The sequence below is a fragment of the Haliotis cracherodii genome, unplaced genomic scaffold, assembly GCF_022045235.1.
Source record: "Haliotis cracherodii isolate W230 unplaced genomic scaffold, xgHalCrac1.p SCAF_8, whole genome shotgun sequence".
Taxonomy (NCBI): domain Eukaryota; kingdom Metazoa; phylum Mollusca; class Gastropoda; order Lepetellida; family Haliotidae; genus Haliotis; species Haliotis cracherodii.
This window is the reverse complement of record NW_027266341.1, coordinates 31,966,173-31,986,906: the sequence shown is the minus strand read 5'-3', so window position 1 is coordinate 31,986,906 and position 20,734 is coordinate 31,966,173. Positions and strand designations below refer to the sequence as shown.

General features: G+C 40.5%; 1 protein-coding gene across 1 annotated transcript; it reads right to left on the bottom strand.

The window, feature by feature from the left end:
• On the bottom strand, positions 1 to 1,317 carry LOC139450947 (ankyrin repeat and SOCS box protein 3-like). The gene has a single exon (XM_071232771.1). The coding sequence runs from the start codon at positions 1,315 to 1,317 to the stop codon at positions 1 to 3; it is 1,317 nt and encodes a 438-aa protein (XP_071088872.1).
• Positions 1,318 to 20,734: the final 19,417 nt, after the last annotated feature.

Genomic DNA, 20,734 nt, shown 5'->3' with positions numbered 1-20,734 from the left:
CTAGTTGGCTTCCAACACATCAGAAAACCTCAGATATTCCAGGAATGCAGCTGGTAGCCTGGATTCAAGTCTCTTAATGTTGAGATCAATGTTGACCGGAATACACTGGCGAATCTTTATCCTGCACAGAGAGGTCAGCCTGAGTGGTGTGGAGGTGCACTTGTGGATGAAGGCTATAAACTCCATCTTCCCCATGTCTGACAGATCGGATTCTTCTGCAGCTGCACTGAATACCCTCGCAGACTCCTCGTCCATCTCGAACCCAGCCATCACCATAAGTTTTAAACACTTGAGATAGTGAGGTTCTAGTTCCATCGTTATGGACGGGAAGACTCTCCACAACGACCTCCAGCCGTCACATTCAGGGTAAACTCCACAGGCTAACAATAAGTGTATGGTTCTGACATTCACGCTGCCACAAGCATACTGTAAACAATTGAACCCAGCACCATTTACCATGCTGACATTAGCTCCGAATTTTAGAATAACCTCAACACTTTTCCAAGAGTCAGGTTTGTCCATTCCACATGCAACCTGTATGGCGGGTATTAAAGAGAAGCTTGAACACATCCGGGATACGTCTACGTTCAGGTCCTTTCTCGTTGTCAAGAGGCGCAGTCTTGACGTCAACCCAGCATCATCAACGCAATCTTTGAAGACCGTATACAAGAGACCTACACCTTCTGTGTTGTTACTGGCAATACAGTTGTAAAGACAGACACCGAACAGCACGGTTGGGTCCGACCCAGCTTTCAACAATAATCTGATCAGCTCGGGCTTCGTACATGTTGTTGCCTTCACTAATGGCGAGATGTAATTCATATTTTGGTGATTGACATCTGCACCGGCTTCAATCAAGAGACGAGCTACAGTCACGTGTCCCTTTCTACATGCATGCATGAGGGGTGTGTCCCCATCCTCATCCCACACATCAACATCGCAGCCTTCGTGGAGGAGACACTGCACAAGGTCTGTCGACCCGGATCTACTTGCTTGGATCAACGGCCAGTACATAACAGGCATGCGGAGGTTGCTTGGGACGGGTCGTGATATGTTACAAACTTCTACCCCGTGGTATAAGAACATGCTCGCTATGTAAGCGTCACCTAACATACACGCTGTTGTGAAGGGAACCACGTAATCTACCCTCTCTCGGCCCGTGTATGCCTCTAGGTGGCGTCGGACAGCATCGTGGTCCCTGCGTTTCACCGCTTCAGTCAGAGCAGCGTGTTGAAGAGACCTCACAGTCCCCCAGGTGCCAGGTCTTTGGTCATAATCCGTCATCACCTCCATGTAATCGGTGGGTCTCGGTAACATCCTGAAAAAAAAGAAATCACGAAAATCATGTTTCTGCATTTCAATAATAAGACCCCCGTAAAGATCCGGGTTAATTGGTCTTCAGCAACCGATTACTTGGGTAAGAGGCGATTAACGGCATCGGGCGGTCAGACTCGCTGAATTGGTTGATGCATCAGTCGCTTTATATGACAAGCATGTGTTGCTGAAGACCTATTCTAACCCGGATCTACCGGGTCCAATGAGTTGTTTGATCTGGGGTAGATTAGGGTGGTCAGGCTGGCTGACTTGGTTGATGCATGTCATCGTATCCCAATTGCATAGATCGGTGCTCATGGGGTCAGACACTGGTTTACAGACCGCCGTTATATAGCTGGAATATGGTTGGGTGCGACGTCAACAATTAACTGTGAGTTAGTAAAGTTTTACTGCGCTTTTAGCAATATCACGGGGAGGACACTAGAAACGGTTTCACGTATTGTACCCGTGTTTGGAATTGAACCCGTAGCTTCAGCGTGACGAGCGAACGCTTTAACCGCCACGCTACCCCGGCTCCCCTCCAATAATCAAATTTAACCACCACGCCACAACAGAATCGTGAAATATCGCGATTATTAATTAACAAAGATGGCTGAAATTGTGCAAATACATATAAAGTGAAATAGGGGGGCACGGGTGGCCCAGTCGTCTAAGGCGCCGCGATTCGCTGTGCAGAGTTGAGTCCCTTGGGCACGCCAGAAACCTATGATTGTGGGTTCGAATCCCGATTCGCCTCGATTACGATTATGTTTCTAGGTTTGTCAGCACCATACCCGTGCTCGTGGGTTTCACCGAAATGGTAAACGTCGAAGACCTGCATCACTTCGGGCTTTTTTCCCACATTAATCTGACACGCCGTGATATAACTGGAATACTGTTAAAAGCGGCGTTAAACACAACTCACTCACTATAAAGTGAAAACAAGCCTTTCTAGAGGTAAGAAGTATTACCAACAGTAATGACAATTGCAAAGTGCTCTTTTTCAAGAACTATCCATATTGCTAGCGATAAACATCATCATTGACTTTTCATCAACAAAAAATGATTTCTGCTTTTGTTACAAGCACTACACCAGAGCGTATCATGCGCGTTTCATAAAAGATCGCATGCAAATGAAAACCGAAAAAATCGTAAATGTCTTCTCTGTACATTTTTGTTAAAAACATTATATTATAACACGCGGGTTAAGTTGTATACAGCACAAAATCCCGTACTTTCAAACGGCAGTTCGTTGGTTTAAGACGGGGATTATATATTACGCAAACCAATTAAAGAATGACCACAATTGGAAGGCTGTTTGTTGCAATACCCACCACCCATGACAGATTAACTATAGCCACATGAAAATAATGCACACAAAAAATCTTAAAACACAATACTGTTCCCAGCGCACTCACCTCCTGCTCTAGAAGATGCGTCAAATGTGATGCCTCTGCTGCTGCAGCTGTTGTCACGGGAAAGTTTAATACCGAGGAGTGGTGGTCACCTTAACACACACGTGAATGGGTGAACTATATACCGATGTCATGAAGCATCATCCGTGAATCTCTGGTATCATTACGTAATTCCTAAAATTGTTTGTTTATGTGTTCGTTTACGTCCTTGTATTGGTCGAGTCTTCTCAATGTGTCAACATACTGGCGATTAAAGATTTGTTCCCACTGTGCCGGCAGATAATTCGGATTAATTAAGATTAATCAAGTAAATCCGGATTAGCCGTCATGCCTTGCTGCACTGCCGGCACCAGCCAGGTACTAACTGGCTATGGTGAAAAGTGGTCACGAAATTTGTTCACAAGTGTCAAGGATGAACTTTCATGATATGATTTAACGTGTCATATGTTATTGTGAAAAATGTATTTATTTGAGTGAAGACTTTTAATCAATCATATAAATCATATAAATGAGTAAGTAAGTCAAGAAGTACAGGCCTTAGTTCTCCTCCCCAACCCCATCGGCATCTATTCCAAATCTCAAAATTCCAAAATTCTATATAAGCAACCCCTAAAGCCCCCTCTTGGGTTGCACACACCACTTTCGCCCCTTTCGGAAACACATTATATGGCCTGGCCCGGCCCGTGTGCGAAATACGCATCAGTCGGAAAGCGCACGTTAAATCTCCAAAGTAAGTAAGTAAGAAGTACAGCATTGCTTCATTTTATAATGGCAAATTTACAAGTGAATGTTCAGTTTATTCCAAATTCCCACGGCAGTCATGCCTGCTAATATGGCAAACATGAAGAATTTTTGTCAGAACAGATTGCAGACCCATTCTTTCTATCTATCAGGAAGAGATTATATAAGTAAGTTTCAGTCATTGTTTACTGATTTATCATTTTGTGAAATGTGCAAAATATGCCTGGTTTATGGGACAAAATCTGTAATAGAATACGGAGAATTGACATCTTGTTGGGTTGTAAATTGTATGTCTGGAATCAATAAATTTAAGAAATTCATAAATTGTGTTCAGTACTCCTTTTCCATTGGACCAGAACTTGCCGACACGATAATCCCCATTTTAATCCTTCTGTTGTTAAGGGTAAATTAGCTGAATCACCTTAAACAAAGGCTGTCGGCACAGTGAGAACATCCCTTATAGAACATCAGCTGTAGCCGAGTTTACACGAGCATAGTCCGTAGCAAGCATGTTATGTTGACAACAATAACAAGTGCAGAGTGCTTATATATACTACTTAACTTTTGATGAGGATAAACATAGTGTCTAAATATACACGACATATTATTGGAATAGGTTTGTTGTATAAAGAAAGGATAAAACATATTCCCTATCAAAAGCAATGTGTTCCTAATACAAATGAGAACAATTAGCTGAAACAATATCGGACATGGAAAGGTCCTTCTTTTCCCTGATAACAACACATGTCTTGTTATTGTATCCTAATTATCATAAATATCATTATGACAATAATAATACATTTTATATCATTTTTTATGGACATTAGAGGAACCACGATTTACACATCCCCTCACATACCTATGTGGTCAAGGGTTACTGGGGTGATAGGGGTCGTGCACCAGAAAAGAAGAAGGATGCGGAGGAGGAGATGCTAGCAATATCTAAGTTAAGAATTGACCATTTTTAGATTATCCGGACACTGTCTGAGATATATATATATCTTTCTATGTTGTAATAATTCTTTATCAGATATAATACTTGGCTAAAGTCAGAAAATCTATAACGGGAAATGTTTATACATGTTTTCAAAATAATACAAAGGTGTTTTTCGAGAATGCTCAGTTTGGGGTCTCCAAGTATGAATGAAACTTTATGGAGATGCAGGTTCTTTGTAGTTCTTTCTTCATACCAGTAAAGGAATTTTTCAATAAGGTTTCTAGTCTTATTGAAATAAAAGAACAGATGTTCTATGGTTTTAGATTCTTTTTTGTGAAAAGAACATAATTCATCTTGACATTTTCCAATATTTAGGATAAGTTTATACTGAAAGTCTTTGAGAGGCCTTTGGAAGTGATACACGTAAGGAAGATAATTTATGGATTTAAGGATGAGGAACACAACGTTTCGGAGTATATGCTTACTCCTTCATCAGGTGAATAAATGATATGAGGCAGAGAACATACATGTACTTACTTACTTTGGAGATTTATCGTGCGCTTTCCGACTGATGCGTATTTCGCACACGGGCCGGGCCAGGCCATCTAATGTGTTTCCGAAAGGGGCGAAAGTGGTGTGTGCAACCCAAGAGGGGGCTTTAGGGGTTGCTTGTATAGAATTTTGGAATTTTGAGATTTGGAATAGATGCCGATGGGGTTGGGGAGGAGAACTAAGGGAGCTGGGTATGGTGGATGTTTGTTTATTTTATGTAATTTTGATTTGGTAGATTATAGTGTTTTTAGATGCGTTTTATTAGTTCCGTTTTGATTAAGAATACACCTAAGGCCTTGAAGTTTTCTAGTTTATTTTGTGGGTTTTGTGTCCAGTATTTGTAAAAATATCTTTCATATATCTAACAACACTTCTTAACCACATTAGAAAATATCTCTGGGTGGTATAAAATTTAACATAGGAAAGGACAAGAAATCTTTAATACTTTGCATTTCTGGTAAATTAACACTGTTATAATTCAAAAGCACATCCAAAAATCATTTCTTATTTCCCTTACTATTTTCTGAGGGATTCTTTTTGAAAATTTAAATATTGATATGTCTAAATTTGCAAATAGTAAAATGTGCTAAATTCTGCCGTAAACCAAATGTGGTACATAATGTTTAATCCATTTTTTTATTTATATATTTATAGAAGTATTCAATGTCAATCATTTGTAATCCGTCACTCTTACAATCATTAATTATCATTTTCCGTTTAATTCTATCACGTTTCCCATTACAAATATATCGAAACTGTAAAGAGTTAAGCTTCTTGAAAAAAATTGTTTACCTGGATTAGGGAGGAATGAATGGGGCATAATTTGGGATTTTATTTATATTATTTTACTCCGTAGAATTAATTGTCTCCTTTTCCTTGCTTTGTTCATCTGTTTTTCGAAATTTATAGAAATTATATCATATAGTTGAATATGGGGACATAACTGTCCATTTGAATATATATGGGGACAATGGATCCCCTTGTCTGCAGCCTCGACCGAGTTTACAATAGTTCGAAATATGTCTGTCCATTTGTTTGTCCATATAACTGCCCCTTTGAATTCCAGGTCCGTAATTGGCTATTCCATGGTGATGACCTGAGATCAGATTATGACGGATCACTTTCCAGATCATTGATTGGTTACCATGACGTCACAACCCAATGACATTACTGATGGCTCTGCTACTGAAGTTTTTAGCAGTACTTTTTACACGACCCTGCATATTACTGTCTGCAAACTGCCTCGGAGTCTTTCCACTTTTATCAACTCGTACGCGTGTTGATATATTTTATATCAATAGACACTCGGGTGAGATTCTCTATTTACCTTTTACGCAGAATGGAATCGGTTTGGTCAGATAATCCAGATTGGTTATTTTCGGGCGCTGACGTTTTATATTCAAATATACAAACATTGTATACAATCCAGTCAGATGCGACACACGTTCCAAATGTTGAACAATACACTTCTGTCTGGACTCAATACTTTTGTACGCGGAGAAGGTGTAATCGGTCTGCCTGTATTTACGTTTTCAAGGACGCTTTTTTACAACCAGTTATAAATTCAACATCGACCTGACGATTCTTAAGAAGGGTTGTGAACCAGCGAGAAAAGGTATCAGCTAAAGTGCCAACCTTCAACATGATTTGCTGACCTTGGCCCGTAGGGGTCGTAATGATTCCACATCACTTTTTAGACCAACGATCCTTATTTAGAACATCGGATCATAATATAACAGGTATTCTACTTCACTGTTGTTCGATGCTTACATAAAATCCCAACAACCAGTCAGTTGTGACATATCCTCAGATGAAGACGTGTTACCGACTCTGGAATTCCTTCCTTACTTTTGTTTGTTTGTGGTTTAACGCCGCACTCAGGAATATTCCAGCTATATGACGGTGGGCTTCCTTATACGTATACGGGAGCCAGTACATTAAAAGATTTTTAATTTTTTTCAAAAGGTGAGAAAAAGCACTGAAACAAATTTGATTTGAATTTATAACTTTTATCTAAGGGCAAACTATGGTATAGACTCTAATGCATCTTATTTTGTGCTTACAACGTATTACTTTAGAGTCGACAACAGTTTTTATACAAAATAACTACTTTTTATCAGTCACCCTACTTTATATTAGTTGCCCTTGACATTATAATTGATTCAGTATTTGACATCTGGAGGGGTAGTAATATAAGTCTTTACTTGATTATTCTAGCTTCACACATGTTGTGAAATAAATATGATTAAATCACGTGTATTAGATATTACACAATCTACAATAGGAAACGAATACTATGGAATGACTGTGCTTTCCAAAGAAGCAGTTGGGTCAGTTGTTTTAGGCGCCGCAATTCGCTGTACAGAGTTGCGTCCCTTGGGCACACCTGGATGCGGTTGTACAAAACAACCTTAACGCTACGACTGTCGTAAGTCTATGTTAAGGAATGGGATTTACGGCCACCTTTGCGCTAAGATCGCTTTGTACAACGCCACCCAGAAACCTATGAGCGTGGGTTAGACTTCCGATTCGTCCTGATTATATTTCAAGCTATAAGTATACCCGCGCTCGTGCTTCATCAAAGTGATAAACGTCTAAGACCTACAACACTTCAAGTTTTCGCATAACCTCAAGCTGACACGCAAAAAACTGGATTGCTAATCAAAGCTGCCTTAAACACCAAACTCTCACTCAGTGGTGTTTGATGTTTAAGGCCTCAGTATTACAGTTATATGACGGCGGAGTCAGACAATGCAGTGACTGACACCATGTATGCACTTCGATCTATGCATTTGGGATACGATGACAGGCGAGCCTGACCACCCGATCCCCTTAGTCGCCTCTTACGAGGGGTGGGGGTCTCCAGAGAAGCAATAATTATTGCTACAATTTACTAGCAAATGACAGATAAACAGACAGATTACAGGTCACTCAGAGTTCGTTATATCCAGAGTTTATTGTGAACTCCCAAACAATGAATGATCTGTCAAATATATACTAGTAAAAAAAGTTAAAGAACACCCCGTTCTTATATAGAAAAAACCCGAATAGTCTGTTCTTCAACTTCTTTTGAGTAGTATGCATAAGCAGTAGCTTGGCAAGTGGTCTGGTGCAAACTTGTTGCATTAACATTTATTACCAAGAAGCACAAACTCTGTTACGATCACAGGTAAAATATCCAGGAACACTTTTCTACTAGCTCACTTCAAAGATGTCAGAAAACCTCAGATATCCCAGGAATGTAGCTGGTAGCCTGGATTCAAGCCTCTTAATGTTGAGATCAATGTTGACTGGAATGCACTGGCGAATCTTTATCCTGCACAGAGAGGTCAGCCTGAGTGGTGTGGAGCTACACTCGTGGATGAAGGCTGAAAACTCCATCTTCCCCTTGTCTGACAGATCGGATTCTTCTACAGCTGCACTGAATACCCTCGCAGACTCCTCGTCCATCTCGAACCCAGCCATCACAATGAGTTTTAAAGATTTGAAGTAGATTTCAGCATGTTGCTGTGATATACCTGGAGAGAACACCTTCCATAATGGCTTCCAACCCTCACTCCCTTGGTTAGCTCCGTAGGCCAAGAGTAAATGTATGATCCCTACATTGACATTGGAACAAGCATGTTGTAAGCAGTTAAAGCCAGCATAATCTTCCCTATGGATCTCAGCTCCTATCTTCAGGATCAGTTCCACGATCTTCCACGAGTCCGACCTATCCATACCACAAGCCATGTGTAGTGGAGGTATAGCCATGTTGTCTGCAGCTACTGGGGACAGATCAGCCGTACTCAGCTCTTTTCGGGCTTTCAGGAGCCTCAATCTTGTACTCAAACCATCAATATCATACACGCAGAGTTTGGTCTCTTTGTATAAGAGTTCCACTCCTTCTAGGCTGTTTAATGCAATACAGCAGCGAAGACAATCACCTCCAAGCACATTAGGGTCAGATCCAGCCTCCAGCAACATCTTCATCAGTTCAATGTTCGGCACTTGGGAGGGCGCCAGTAAAGGAGAAGCATATTCACAGTTTAATTTGTTAACATTTGCTCCAGCTTCAATCAACACACGAGCTACCGAGACATGTTCGTGTTCACAGGCATGATGAAGAGCTGTGTTACCTTCATCATCAGTAACATTGACATCACATCCTTCATCGATGAGAAGCTGCACAAGCTCGGCTGAACCTGAACAGCATGCCTGTATGATAGGCCAATACAATATACAACAGTTTGAACTATTCGTTGGTTTTGATATCCTACTAATTTCTACCCCGTGGGACAAGAACAACTGGACCATGTCAACGTTGCCATATCTGCAAGCTATCGTAAAGGGAACAACGTAATCTGGTTTGTCTGTTTCGGTGTGTGTATGTCTCTCTAGATGGTGTCTTACAGCTTCCAGGTCTCCTGTGTGGACAATTTCTGTCAGTTCTGCGTGTCGTTGAGACCTCAAGGAGCGATCAGCATCATCATAATCTGTCATTACCTCCATGTAGTCAGTGGTTCGTTCAGAAAACGAAAGAGCCATCCTACAATAAAATTATCAAAATTAAAATAATGTTTTCATTGATTTCTTTTTTACTTGGCAGGAAGCTTTAATTATAATTATTATGACAATGCTAATAATGATGATAGTCCATGTCCATGTGTATTGCACTTTTACCATGCTTGATATCATGCTCAAAGCACACCCTGTATCCCTGGTCAATGGATCAGTGTGCACTCAATTTTCATCCTCAGCTCCCTGGGGTGTATACAACCCCAAGCTGCATGTGAGGCCCTGGAAACTTCATGTCATGGAACGAAAATGTTTATGGATGAACTGATGAAAAGTTGCCCCTTGAGGTTCATGCTGTGCTTTAACTCAACCTTGAATGTTGTCAGCTAGTCTCCTCACATCCAACCGCACCATATACCATGATGTACAGGGGGCGATTTTAGGTATTAGATATCGCTTGCCACTGGTGCATGTTGACATCCAAACTGTGTTGCACCAGACTCGGTTGCAAACGTTTGTTTATTGTTTAACGACAACATTTCAGCTAAATGACGGCGGTCTGTAAATAATCAAGTACCAGATAATCCAGTGATTGACATCATGAGCATTGATCTACACAATTGGGAATTGATGACATGCATCAACGAAGTCTGCGAGCCTGTCCACCCTACCAGTTAGTCGCCTTTTACGACAAGCATGGTCACCTATTATGGCAAGCATGGGTTGCTGAAGACCTTTCCTAACCTGGATCTTTACGGGTAACTCGTAACATACCTATGAACAAAGCATATATAATTCAGAAAATGAATTCTCAGATTAGTGTCATGTTATATTTTTAGTAACTGTACATGTAGCAAGTTGATGCTCGCTTTCTTGTAATGTGCAGCATCTGGGTCTTCGTCATCCACGAAGCAAATGCAGCTTCTGAACTTCTTCAGTTTGCTTATCATGATCACCTTTCATTGATACAATGAAGAATGATGCACCAAGTACAACACAAGCATCAGGTGTTAGACAGCTGTCTCGTTTCAGAAATAAATTATGACATATTGCTGTAAAATGTCACAGATGTATGTGCACATAGTTGTGAAGTACACACAGGTTTGATGACGTCAAGCTCAAGAAGTGAGTGAGCCTGTTGGGTGTAAGGCCCTATGACTACATGCACAGTGACACTGACACAGTACGAATCACCAAGAAATGGTTTCTGAGGGAGTTTGGTTGAAGGCCGCTTTGAACAGTATTCCAGTTATTTCACCAAATGTCCGCTGAATGTGGGAGGAAAGCCTGAAGTGATGCAAGTCTCAGATGTTTACCACTTTGGCGAAACCCATCAGCAAGTGTATGGTGCTCACAAACCACGAAACATCATCAGGCAATCTCAGTCAAGTTCAAAGATCACTGTTCTGTAGAAACCTTACTTCGTTTGTCACTAACAACATTGTGCCATACTGACATGTACAAGGTGCAGGTAGAAATAAAAACTTGGTTGCATTTTTTAACATCAGGTTGCACTAGTGCATGTTTTATATGGTTAAATCAAACCTTCAATTAAGATACTGACATATTATTTATATATAAAAATAATTTCAAATATCCAATAAGTAAGGCCCACTTGTGTCAAGTAGAAAACAAACACTTTAAAAAAACCTGTTTAATACTTCAAACAGATAAAATTCAAAATCAAACTCAGTTCCACAATATTAACAGTTTACCAATATACTCCTGTAAGCATGAGCATAAGCTGCAATGTCACACTTGCTTGAATGGCTTCCTCAGCATGACGTATTCGTCATATTAAGCACCCTGCTCCATTAAGTTTCCCTGACCAACTTCTACACCAATGTGTAAGTATAGTCTTTGTAAACGCCCCCCATAAAGAGACCAAACATTCACATGACAGTCCTGAGTTCGGCGTGTATATTACAATGAAAATAGCTTGATCACGGACAACAAATTTAACTTTAATAATTTTAGTAATATTTACTAAAATGTCCATTAATAATAAATATGCGGGTTTATCAAAACCATACAAGTTAAATTTGTTGTCAGTGATCGAGCGGTAGTGAACAAACATAGCGAAAACGTTAATGAAATTAAAACAGTTTCATAATAGTTGCAAGGCAATTATATTTCCCTTCTGCATTGCTGTTCTCTGTACGAAGTATACACTCTCATTCAAACGTTCAGTCTATTATGGGAACGCTAATGTAGATTGCTCACAAACTGGTCATGGACGCTTATTGGGGCTGGGCGCTTAATACGGCAAATGCGGTACTTTGAATATATTGACTCAAACCCTCGTTTCTACATTGTCTCAGCAATGCAAAATAATGCATCATTCAAAACAAGCATATAGTCGACGAAGTCATCTATATCCCCCGCCCATTTTAACACGTTATGGTCCCAAACCAGGTAACTGACCCAACATTTCTCTTAGCCCATGTCTAAATAGCTACAATGGAAATTCTAAAATTAACATTTCTAAAACTCCTTTATATCAAATGTCACCAGTTCTGTTCAGTATGTGCTTTATATATGGACATGCAATGCTTGGCAAGGAAATATTTCTGGAAATAATGCCCAGTAATACAAATTCCTAAACTTCATAAATAGCAAAAGGCAACAATTCAGCATGTTTCTGATAGATGTGGAACATTTGATCCGGAATCGAACCCTACCCTTATTGTTTTCTAAGTAGAACTTGTTGCCATAGAAACGTTAAAAATAAAAATGTTAAAAGTGCTAAATATCAAAAGGCACCAGTTCAGTATGTGCCTTGTTGACACAAAGTAGATTGCAAAGATTTGTAAGAAAGGAAACGAAACCGGAAACGAACACCACCCTTACAGAACTGAAGTCCAACTTGTTGCCATGGAAACGTAAATAATAAAAATTTCTAAAATTCCTAAATAGCAAAAGGCACCAGTTCAGCATGAGTCTGATAGACATGCAGAGAAGTATTTAACGCTTTCTGAGTTATGCTCCGGAAACGATTTCGGGATGCACACACACACGCACACACGCACACACGCACGCATACACACAGACACGGACGGACGGAACCTATTTCTATATCCCCCGCCAACTTCGTTGGGGGATAATCAAACAATAATGGTGGCACAACAACTTCACACTGCAGATATCAGATATCACTGCAGGCTCCGTGGTAAGTCTGGCTGCAACTGTTCGACACATTTATCAACATTTGCTGGAAGAAGCTGCCGTAATTTCACACGACAAAGCTCTTTGAGATCCAAGGGCAGCAGCCTCCACCGAGTCACAAGGCTCACAAAATGTTTTCGATCTTCAGTGGAAAGTTTGGAAATATCTTCCACAGCTCTGCTGTACATCCGGAAAGATTCTGGTGCACAGACCTCAGATCACAAACAGGTGAAGTTAGGCAACCTTGGCCTCTGACAGTAGTTGGATGGGTGACCTTTTCGGCAGCTTGTCTCATGGAAGTTTCAGGGCTTCAGTCCTGTCTCACACTGAAGCGCTGTCTCCTGAGGCAAGTGACTTTGTTTGAAATGTGCCCGTTTGCCTTGCAGTGAATGGGTACCCAATAGGATGTGATGATAATGTGATTGTTAACCTAGCGCCTCACAGGCAGATTGGCCTGTATGGTCCCCCAGGGAGCTGAGAATGAAAATGGAGTATGGGAAATAATGTAGTACTTTGAGCAGGCTTTGGCATGTGGATTTGGCGCACTATGAATATGCACATTATTATAAAACAGGTAATGTCATGGTGGCCAATATAGGGTTAATGTTAAACTGGCAAATGTCTTCAACAGGATAACTGTCCCAAGTGGAATGTTTGGGGTAAATGTCCAACTGGCAATTAATAGTACATATATATGGTATGGATGGTACTTGAAGGGTTCGTAAAAGGCCATTATGCTTGTTGTAAGAGGCGACTAATGGGATAGGGTGGTCAGGCTCGCTGACTGGGTTGATGCACGTCATCGAATCCAAATTGCGTAGATTGATGCTCATGATATCAACCACTGGATTATCTGGTCCAGACTTGATTATTTACAGACCGTCGTCATATAGCTGGAATATTGCCGAGTGCGGTGTAAAACAACAAACAAAACCTGTAGGGATAATGTCAAGCATAGTGTTGATGTTAATTGTAATGTTAATTGTAGTGTTAATGTTCAGGAGCAATATCCATTCGGCAATTATAGGGTTTATGTCCAAGAGGTAATTGTAGAGTTAAGGTCATGATGGTAATATAAATGTGGCAACAATAGGCACAATGTCCAAGTGGCAATTGTTGGAATGTCATGGTGGCAATTCTAGGGTTGATGTCTTGGTCTGCTTGGGTACCACTGATTCTCACAAGTTACAACATAATGCAAAATTGTTGCATTAACATTTATTATCAAGAAGCAAAAACTTTGTTACGATCACGGATAACATATCCAGTAACAACTTTTCACTAGCTCACTTCAAAGATATCAGAAAACCTCAGATATCCCAGGAATGTAGCTGGTAGCCTTGATTCAAGTCTCTTAATGTTGAGATCAATGTTGACCGGAATACACTGGCGAATCTTTATCCTGCACAGAGAGGTCAGCCTGAGTGGTGTGGAGCTACACTCGTGGATGAACGCTATAAACTCCATCTTCCCCATGTCTAACAGATCGGATTCTTCTACAGCCGCACTGAATACCCTCGCAGACTCCTCGTCCATCTCGAACCCAGCCATCACAATGAGTTTTAAAGATTTGAAGTAGATTTCAGCATGTTGCTGTGATAAACCTGGAGAGAAAACCCTCCATAATGGCTTCCAACCCTCACTCCCTGGGTTAGCTCCGTAGCCCAAGAGTAAATGTATGATCCCTACATTGACATTGGAACAAGCATGTTGTAAGCAATTGAAGCCAGCATAATCTTCCCTATGGATCTCAGCTCCTATCTTCAGGATCAGTTCCACGATCTTCCAGGAGTCTGACCTGTCCATACTACACGCCATGTGTAGTGGAGGTATACCCATGCTGTCTGCAGCTACTGGGGACAAGTCTGTCGCACTCAGATCTTTTCGGGCTTTCAGGAGCCTCAATCTTGTACTCAAACCATCAATATCATACACGCAGAGTTTGGTCTCTTTGTATAAGAGTTCCACTCCTTCTAGGCTGTTTAATGCAATACAGCAGCGAAGACAATCACCTCCAAGCACATTAGGGTCAGATCCAGCCTCCAGCAACATCTTCATCAGTTCAACATGTTCAATGTTCTGTACATGGATGGGTGCCAGTAAAGGAGAAGCATATTCACAGTTTAATTTGTTAACATTTGCTCCAGCTTCAATCAACACACGAGCTACCGAGACATGTTCGTGTTCACAGGCATGATGAAGAGCTGTGTTACCTTCATCATCAGTAACATTGACATCACATCCTTTATCGATGAGAAGCTGCACAAGCTTAGCTGAACCTGAACAGCATGCCTGTTTGATAGGCCAATTCAATATACAGCAATTTGAACTATTCGTTGGTTTTGATATCCTACTAATTTTTACTCCGAGGGACAAGAACAAATGGGCCATGTCAACGTTGCCATATCTGTAAGCTAATGTATAGGGAACAACGTAATCTTGTTTGTCTGTATTTCTCTCTAGATGGTGTCTTACAGCTTCCAGGTCTCCTGTGTGGACAATTTCGGTCAGATTAGCATGTAGTCGTGACCTCAAGGAGCGATCAGCAGCATCATAATCTGTCATTACCTCCATGTAGTCAGAAAACGAAAGAGCCATCCTAAAATAAAATATGAAAATTAAAATACTTGGATTTTTTTTATTTCAAAGGAAGCTTAAATAATAATTATAATTAACAATGGTAATAATAATGATAGTCCATTTGTATTGCACTTTTTCCATGCTTGATATCATGCTCAAAGTGCACCATTATTATCTGGGTCAATGGATCAGTGTGCACTCAATTTTCATTCTCAGCTCCCAGGAATGTATACAACCCAAGCAGCCTGTGAGGCGCCAGAAGTGTAACAGCCACATTACCATCTCCTGTTACTGGGTACATTATATGTTCTCATTATTACAAGACCTATCACTGCCAACGCAGAATAATGATCTCAAAATGGTGCATTTATACTGACAACATGAACTCCTTATAAAAAATTCATGTGAGTCTCATATTGGAGTAGAATAGGTCTTCGGCAAACCAAGCTTGCCGTAAATGGCAACCATGCTTGTCATTAGAGTCATCTGACAGGATCGGGTGGTCAGGCTCGCTGACTTGGTTTGATGCATGTCATTGTATCCCAATTGCATAGATCGATGCTCATGATGTCAATCAGTAGATTTTCTGGTCCAGAATTAAACAAACAAACCCAAATTGATGGAAAAAAATGTTTATGGATGAACTGTTGATGAAGGACTGATGAAAAGTTGCCCAATGAGGTTCATGCTGTGTCTTTACTGAACCTTGAAAGTTGTCAGCCCAAGTCACCTTACCACATACTATAATGTACAGGGAGCGAATTCAGGTGTTAGATATTGCTTGCACCTGGTGCATGTTGACATCCAAACTGTGTTGCCCCAGACTAGGTTGCTCTCGTAACATACCTATTAACTATAGGTATATATTATTCAGAAAATAAATTCTCAGATCAGTGTCATGGTTTAAATTTAGTTACTGAGCATGTAGCAAGTTGATGCTCGCTTGATTGCAATGTGCTGTATATGGGTCTTTGTCATCCACGAAGCACCTGCAGCTTCTGGGTTTCTTCAGTTTGCTCGTCATCACTTTTCACTGATGCACCAAGTAACAGGTACAACGCAGGCATCACGTGTTAGCCAGCTGTCTACTTTCAGAAAAATTAATGACATATTGCTGTAAAAGGTCGCAGGTGCATGTGCTAATGTATTAATTGGAAATCAAACACTTCAATAAAACTGTTTTATACTTCAAACAGATCAAATACAAATTCGGTACAAAATCATGAAAATAGGAACAGTACAACAAAATACTCCTGTAAGCATGAGCATCAGCTGCAATGTCACTCTTGTTTAAATGTTTTCCTAGGCAACCAAAGGCATCAAATTGATCAAATATACATCAGCATGACGTATTCGTCATATTAAGCACCCTGCTCCATTAAGCGTCCCTGACCAACTTCTACACCATGTGTAAGTATAGTCTTTGTAAGCGCCCCCATAAAGAGACCGAACATTCACATGACAGTCCTTAGATCCTGGTGTATATTACAATGTAAATAGCTTTAGTTTGATCAACTTTTTCACTTAGTTTGTTCACTACCGTTTGATCACGGACAACAAATTAAACTTTAATAAATTTAGTAATATTTACTAAAATGTCCATTAATGATAGATATGCAGGTTTATTAAATCATTCAAGTTAAATTCGTTGTCAGTGATCGAGCGGTAGTGAACAAACGCAGCGCAAACCTTAAGAAAACTAAAACAGAGGCAATCTCTGTACGAAATATACACTCTCATTCAAATGTTCAGTCTAGTATGGGGATGCCAACGTAGATTGCTTACAAATTGATCAGGTGCACTTATTGGAGCCGGGCGCTAAATAAGGCAAATGCGGTACTTTGAATATATTGAATCACACTCTTGTTTCTACATTGTTTCAGCACTGCAAAAGTAATACATCATTCAAAATCAAACGATAAGGGTGGCACAACATCGTCATACTGCAGATATCTCACAAGACTCCATGGTAAGTCAGGATGCAACTGTTCGACACATTTATCAACATTTGCTGGAAGTAGCTGCCGTAATTTCACACGACAAAGCTCTTTGAGATCCAAGGGCAGCAGCCTCCACCGTGTCACAAGGCTCACAAATCGTTTCCTTTCTTCAGTGGAAAGTTTGGAACAATCTTCCACAGCTCTGCTGAACATCCTGAAAGATTCCTCATCCATTCGGAAACCTGCCAACATTAACAACTTCAAGACCAAGAAATAATCCTCCAAACTGTGCAGGACGGGTGACGGGAATAACTTCCATAATGGTCTCCATCCATCAAGAAGTGGGTTAGCTCCATAGGCAAGTAGAACCTGAACTGCATGAAGATTGACAGTGGAGCAAGCATATTGTAGAGGCGAGTAACCTGCATAATCTTTCTTATGGACACCGTTACGAACCTCCAAAATACTAACTATCACTTTGTAGGATGGACAGAATACAGGGTTTGAACAGGTTACATGAAGAGGTGGAAGCTTTCCTGTAAAGCCATCCTCTTGTGGAAAGGTGCCTTTGTGTAACAGATCTGTCCTACTTTCCAACATCTTTTTGGAGGCAGTCAGCATCAACACATCTACTAGTTCTAGGTCTGGGCATAACTTATACAGTACATAAACTCCTTTGAAGTTGTCTCGTAAAATACAGGTCAATAAACAGGTTCCATTTCTGTGGGAAGGATCCGATCCATGCATGAGCAGCATCTCTACCAGTGTGTTCTCACCTGCATAGCAGGATCGGAGTAAGGCAGTCTCCCCATCCACATCCTCCAGAGTGACGTCTGCTCCGGAGTTGAGGAGCAGTCGTGTGACTTCAACATTTGACTGAGTGCAGGCAAGATGAAGAGCAGTGTTACCATCTTCGTCCTGGGCATTTATATCACAGCCTGCCTCTAGAAGACATTCAATAAGGTTCACTCTGTCCTCTGGGGTATCACAGGCAAAATGAAGAGGTTGTTTGCCTAGGCTGTTTGAGTGGGCATTAACTCTAGCACCAGATGAAAGAAGCAATAATGCTATGTCTCTGGCGTTGACATGACACGCCTCGCATAAGGGTGTCAGAACATCACAGACTTCATCAATATCAGTTATCTCCCCTGAATCAAGGAGGTTACCAACCCGATCTACGTCATTGTTTCGTATGGCTTCAGTTAGGGACTCCATGACGCCATCTGAAAGGAGGGAACCGCACCTATAGCACACAGGTGAGTCATCAACGCCATAACTTTAATTCAACACATGCTTTAGTTCAACACATGCTTTCGTTCAACACATGCTTTAGTTCAACACATGCTTTAGGTCAGCGCATTCTGGAATATCACCTTCTGAGCCTGAGTGTGTTGGTTCGAATGAATAATTGATCAGTGCCCCTACCTACAAGTAAATGCCATAGCGTGTACCAGTAAGTGCAAATATAACACAATATTTGCATGATTACGAGTCATGTCTACTGTACAATTCTGACTATATCACAAACATGTGATGATACCAGGTCTTCACAAAAGGTTAATAAACTGATAAAGGTGTTTTCATTGGCACCAGTTGCCCAAGTACCATTATCTTATTTTCTGTGTCTTGCTAAAACAAGAGGCAGCTTTTTCATTACCATCACCTTCTAAATAAGCAACATGTTCAAAAGCCTTACTACTGCAAAAGTCCATGACTATCATGAACAAGAAAACTGTGTTATCACTATGCCCTGCCAAGGGGCACATTAGAATCTTGTTTGTTCAAAAAATTGGTGAATAATGTGGAAGTTGAGGTTAACAATAAAAAAAAGAGTCTTTTTATAAAGCCTTAAGAACAGATAGGCACTCGGGTGGCTTTGTCATAAGAAAATCTGATGAAATTAAAACACTTAAATGGCCCTTTCTATATTTTTAAGTATGAACAATTGCTCAACCCATGAGTGAGTGAGTATGGTTTTACGCCGCTTTTAGCAATATTTCAGCATGGGACACCAGAAATGGGCTTCACATATTGTACCCATGTTGGGATTTGAACCCGGGTCTTTGGCATGACGAGTGAATGCTTTAACCACTAGGCTACCCGACCGCCCCACTCAACCCATGAAGCTGTGTTAATAGGAAATAGATAACATAATGAAATCACATGGACATATCTTCACAATTGGAAAAGGACTTGAAAACAGGATGAAAAAAATCTAAAAACATGTGGCAAGGGGCGTAACTCTGGAAAAAATACATTATGGCACTCATTTTTTAACTCAGTCTTCATACATATGTCATAGAAAGCTTTCGAAATTTCATTCATTTAACTTCAGTAGTTTCTGAGAAAACTTGTCCTTATTTCATGCAGTTGAAAAGCATGGAGCGAGAGCCTTAACTGAGTAAAATTTTAATTTGTCACCAATGTTTGAACTCATTTTAGATCTCGACCAGTAAAATCAGTGTGTAAAATGTCATTTCACTAACTTAAATAGTTTGAGAAAATGTGTCCCCATTGAGCGCAGATGGACGGATGAACAAACACTGTCCCTCTACTGCCCGCCCCATTTTGAGGCGGAGGATAATAATCTCCCCAGCATATGTTATGAAAGTTAGTAAAGGAGATAACAAGTCATAAGCAGCATACATTCATCTCACATTAAATAGTCGATAGAACATCTGCCTTGAGAGCGGAAGGTCGGTGGTTCAATACCTCGCAATTTCATACTATAAGAAATTAAAAGATGGTACATGTTGCTCTTCTGCCTGGCACTTGGCATAAAGGAGAAAAAAGGACTGGAGTCAGCATAAAGAGTCTGAGTAGGGCACCCATGTTAAACTGCAGCATTGTATGTCAGTGGGCTAGCACTATAACAGCAACATTAATCTGGGGTACTACAAGCATACACACACAAAAATCCGCAAATCGCTGTAAAATTGCAATAATCATGAACGCGATGTAAAACCCCATTTATGACCTCACCTGGCATTGAATAACTATTCTAAACCAAACCAATGTATCTTCATTACATGCAAAACTCATCAGTTGACAGCTAACCTCACCAATATCTGATGTTGTCCAACACAGTATAACTTAGTCCTTTTCATCTAGAGACCCGTGAAGATCTAAGGTAGAATAGGTCTTCAGCAACCCATGCTAGACGTAAAAGGCGACTATGCTAGTCGTAAGAGGTGACTCATGGGATCGGGTGGTCAGACTCGCTGACTTGGTTGATGCACGTCATTGATCCCAATAGCTTGGATCAATGCGCATGATATTAATCACTGGATTGTCTGGTCCAAACTCGATTATTTACAGACCGCCGTCATAGAGCTGGAACATTCTTAGTGGGGTGTTAAACAACAAGTAAACAAACAAAAACTACAGAAAGTCCCATGCTTCCAGCCACTTTAACCACAGTTAATAACAGAGACCTGAGCACTTCTGGTTAAATGGCCACAGCAAGGGAAAGCATATTCACAATATGACCAGTGCAGTGTAACTTGAAACAAAAGTTCCTCTGCTGATAGCTACCTCAATAACAAAGATAAAAACATTTTAAATTTAACGTTCTATTCTTTGTTTGTTTGTTG

Coding starts and splice junctions, on each gene's coding strand:
- LOC139450947 (XM_071232771.1), bottom strand. CDS start 1,317: ATGTTACCGAGACCCACCGATTACATGGAGGTGATGACGGATTATGAC.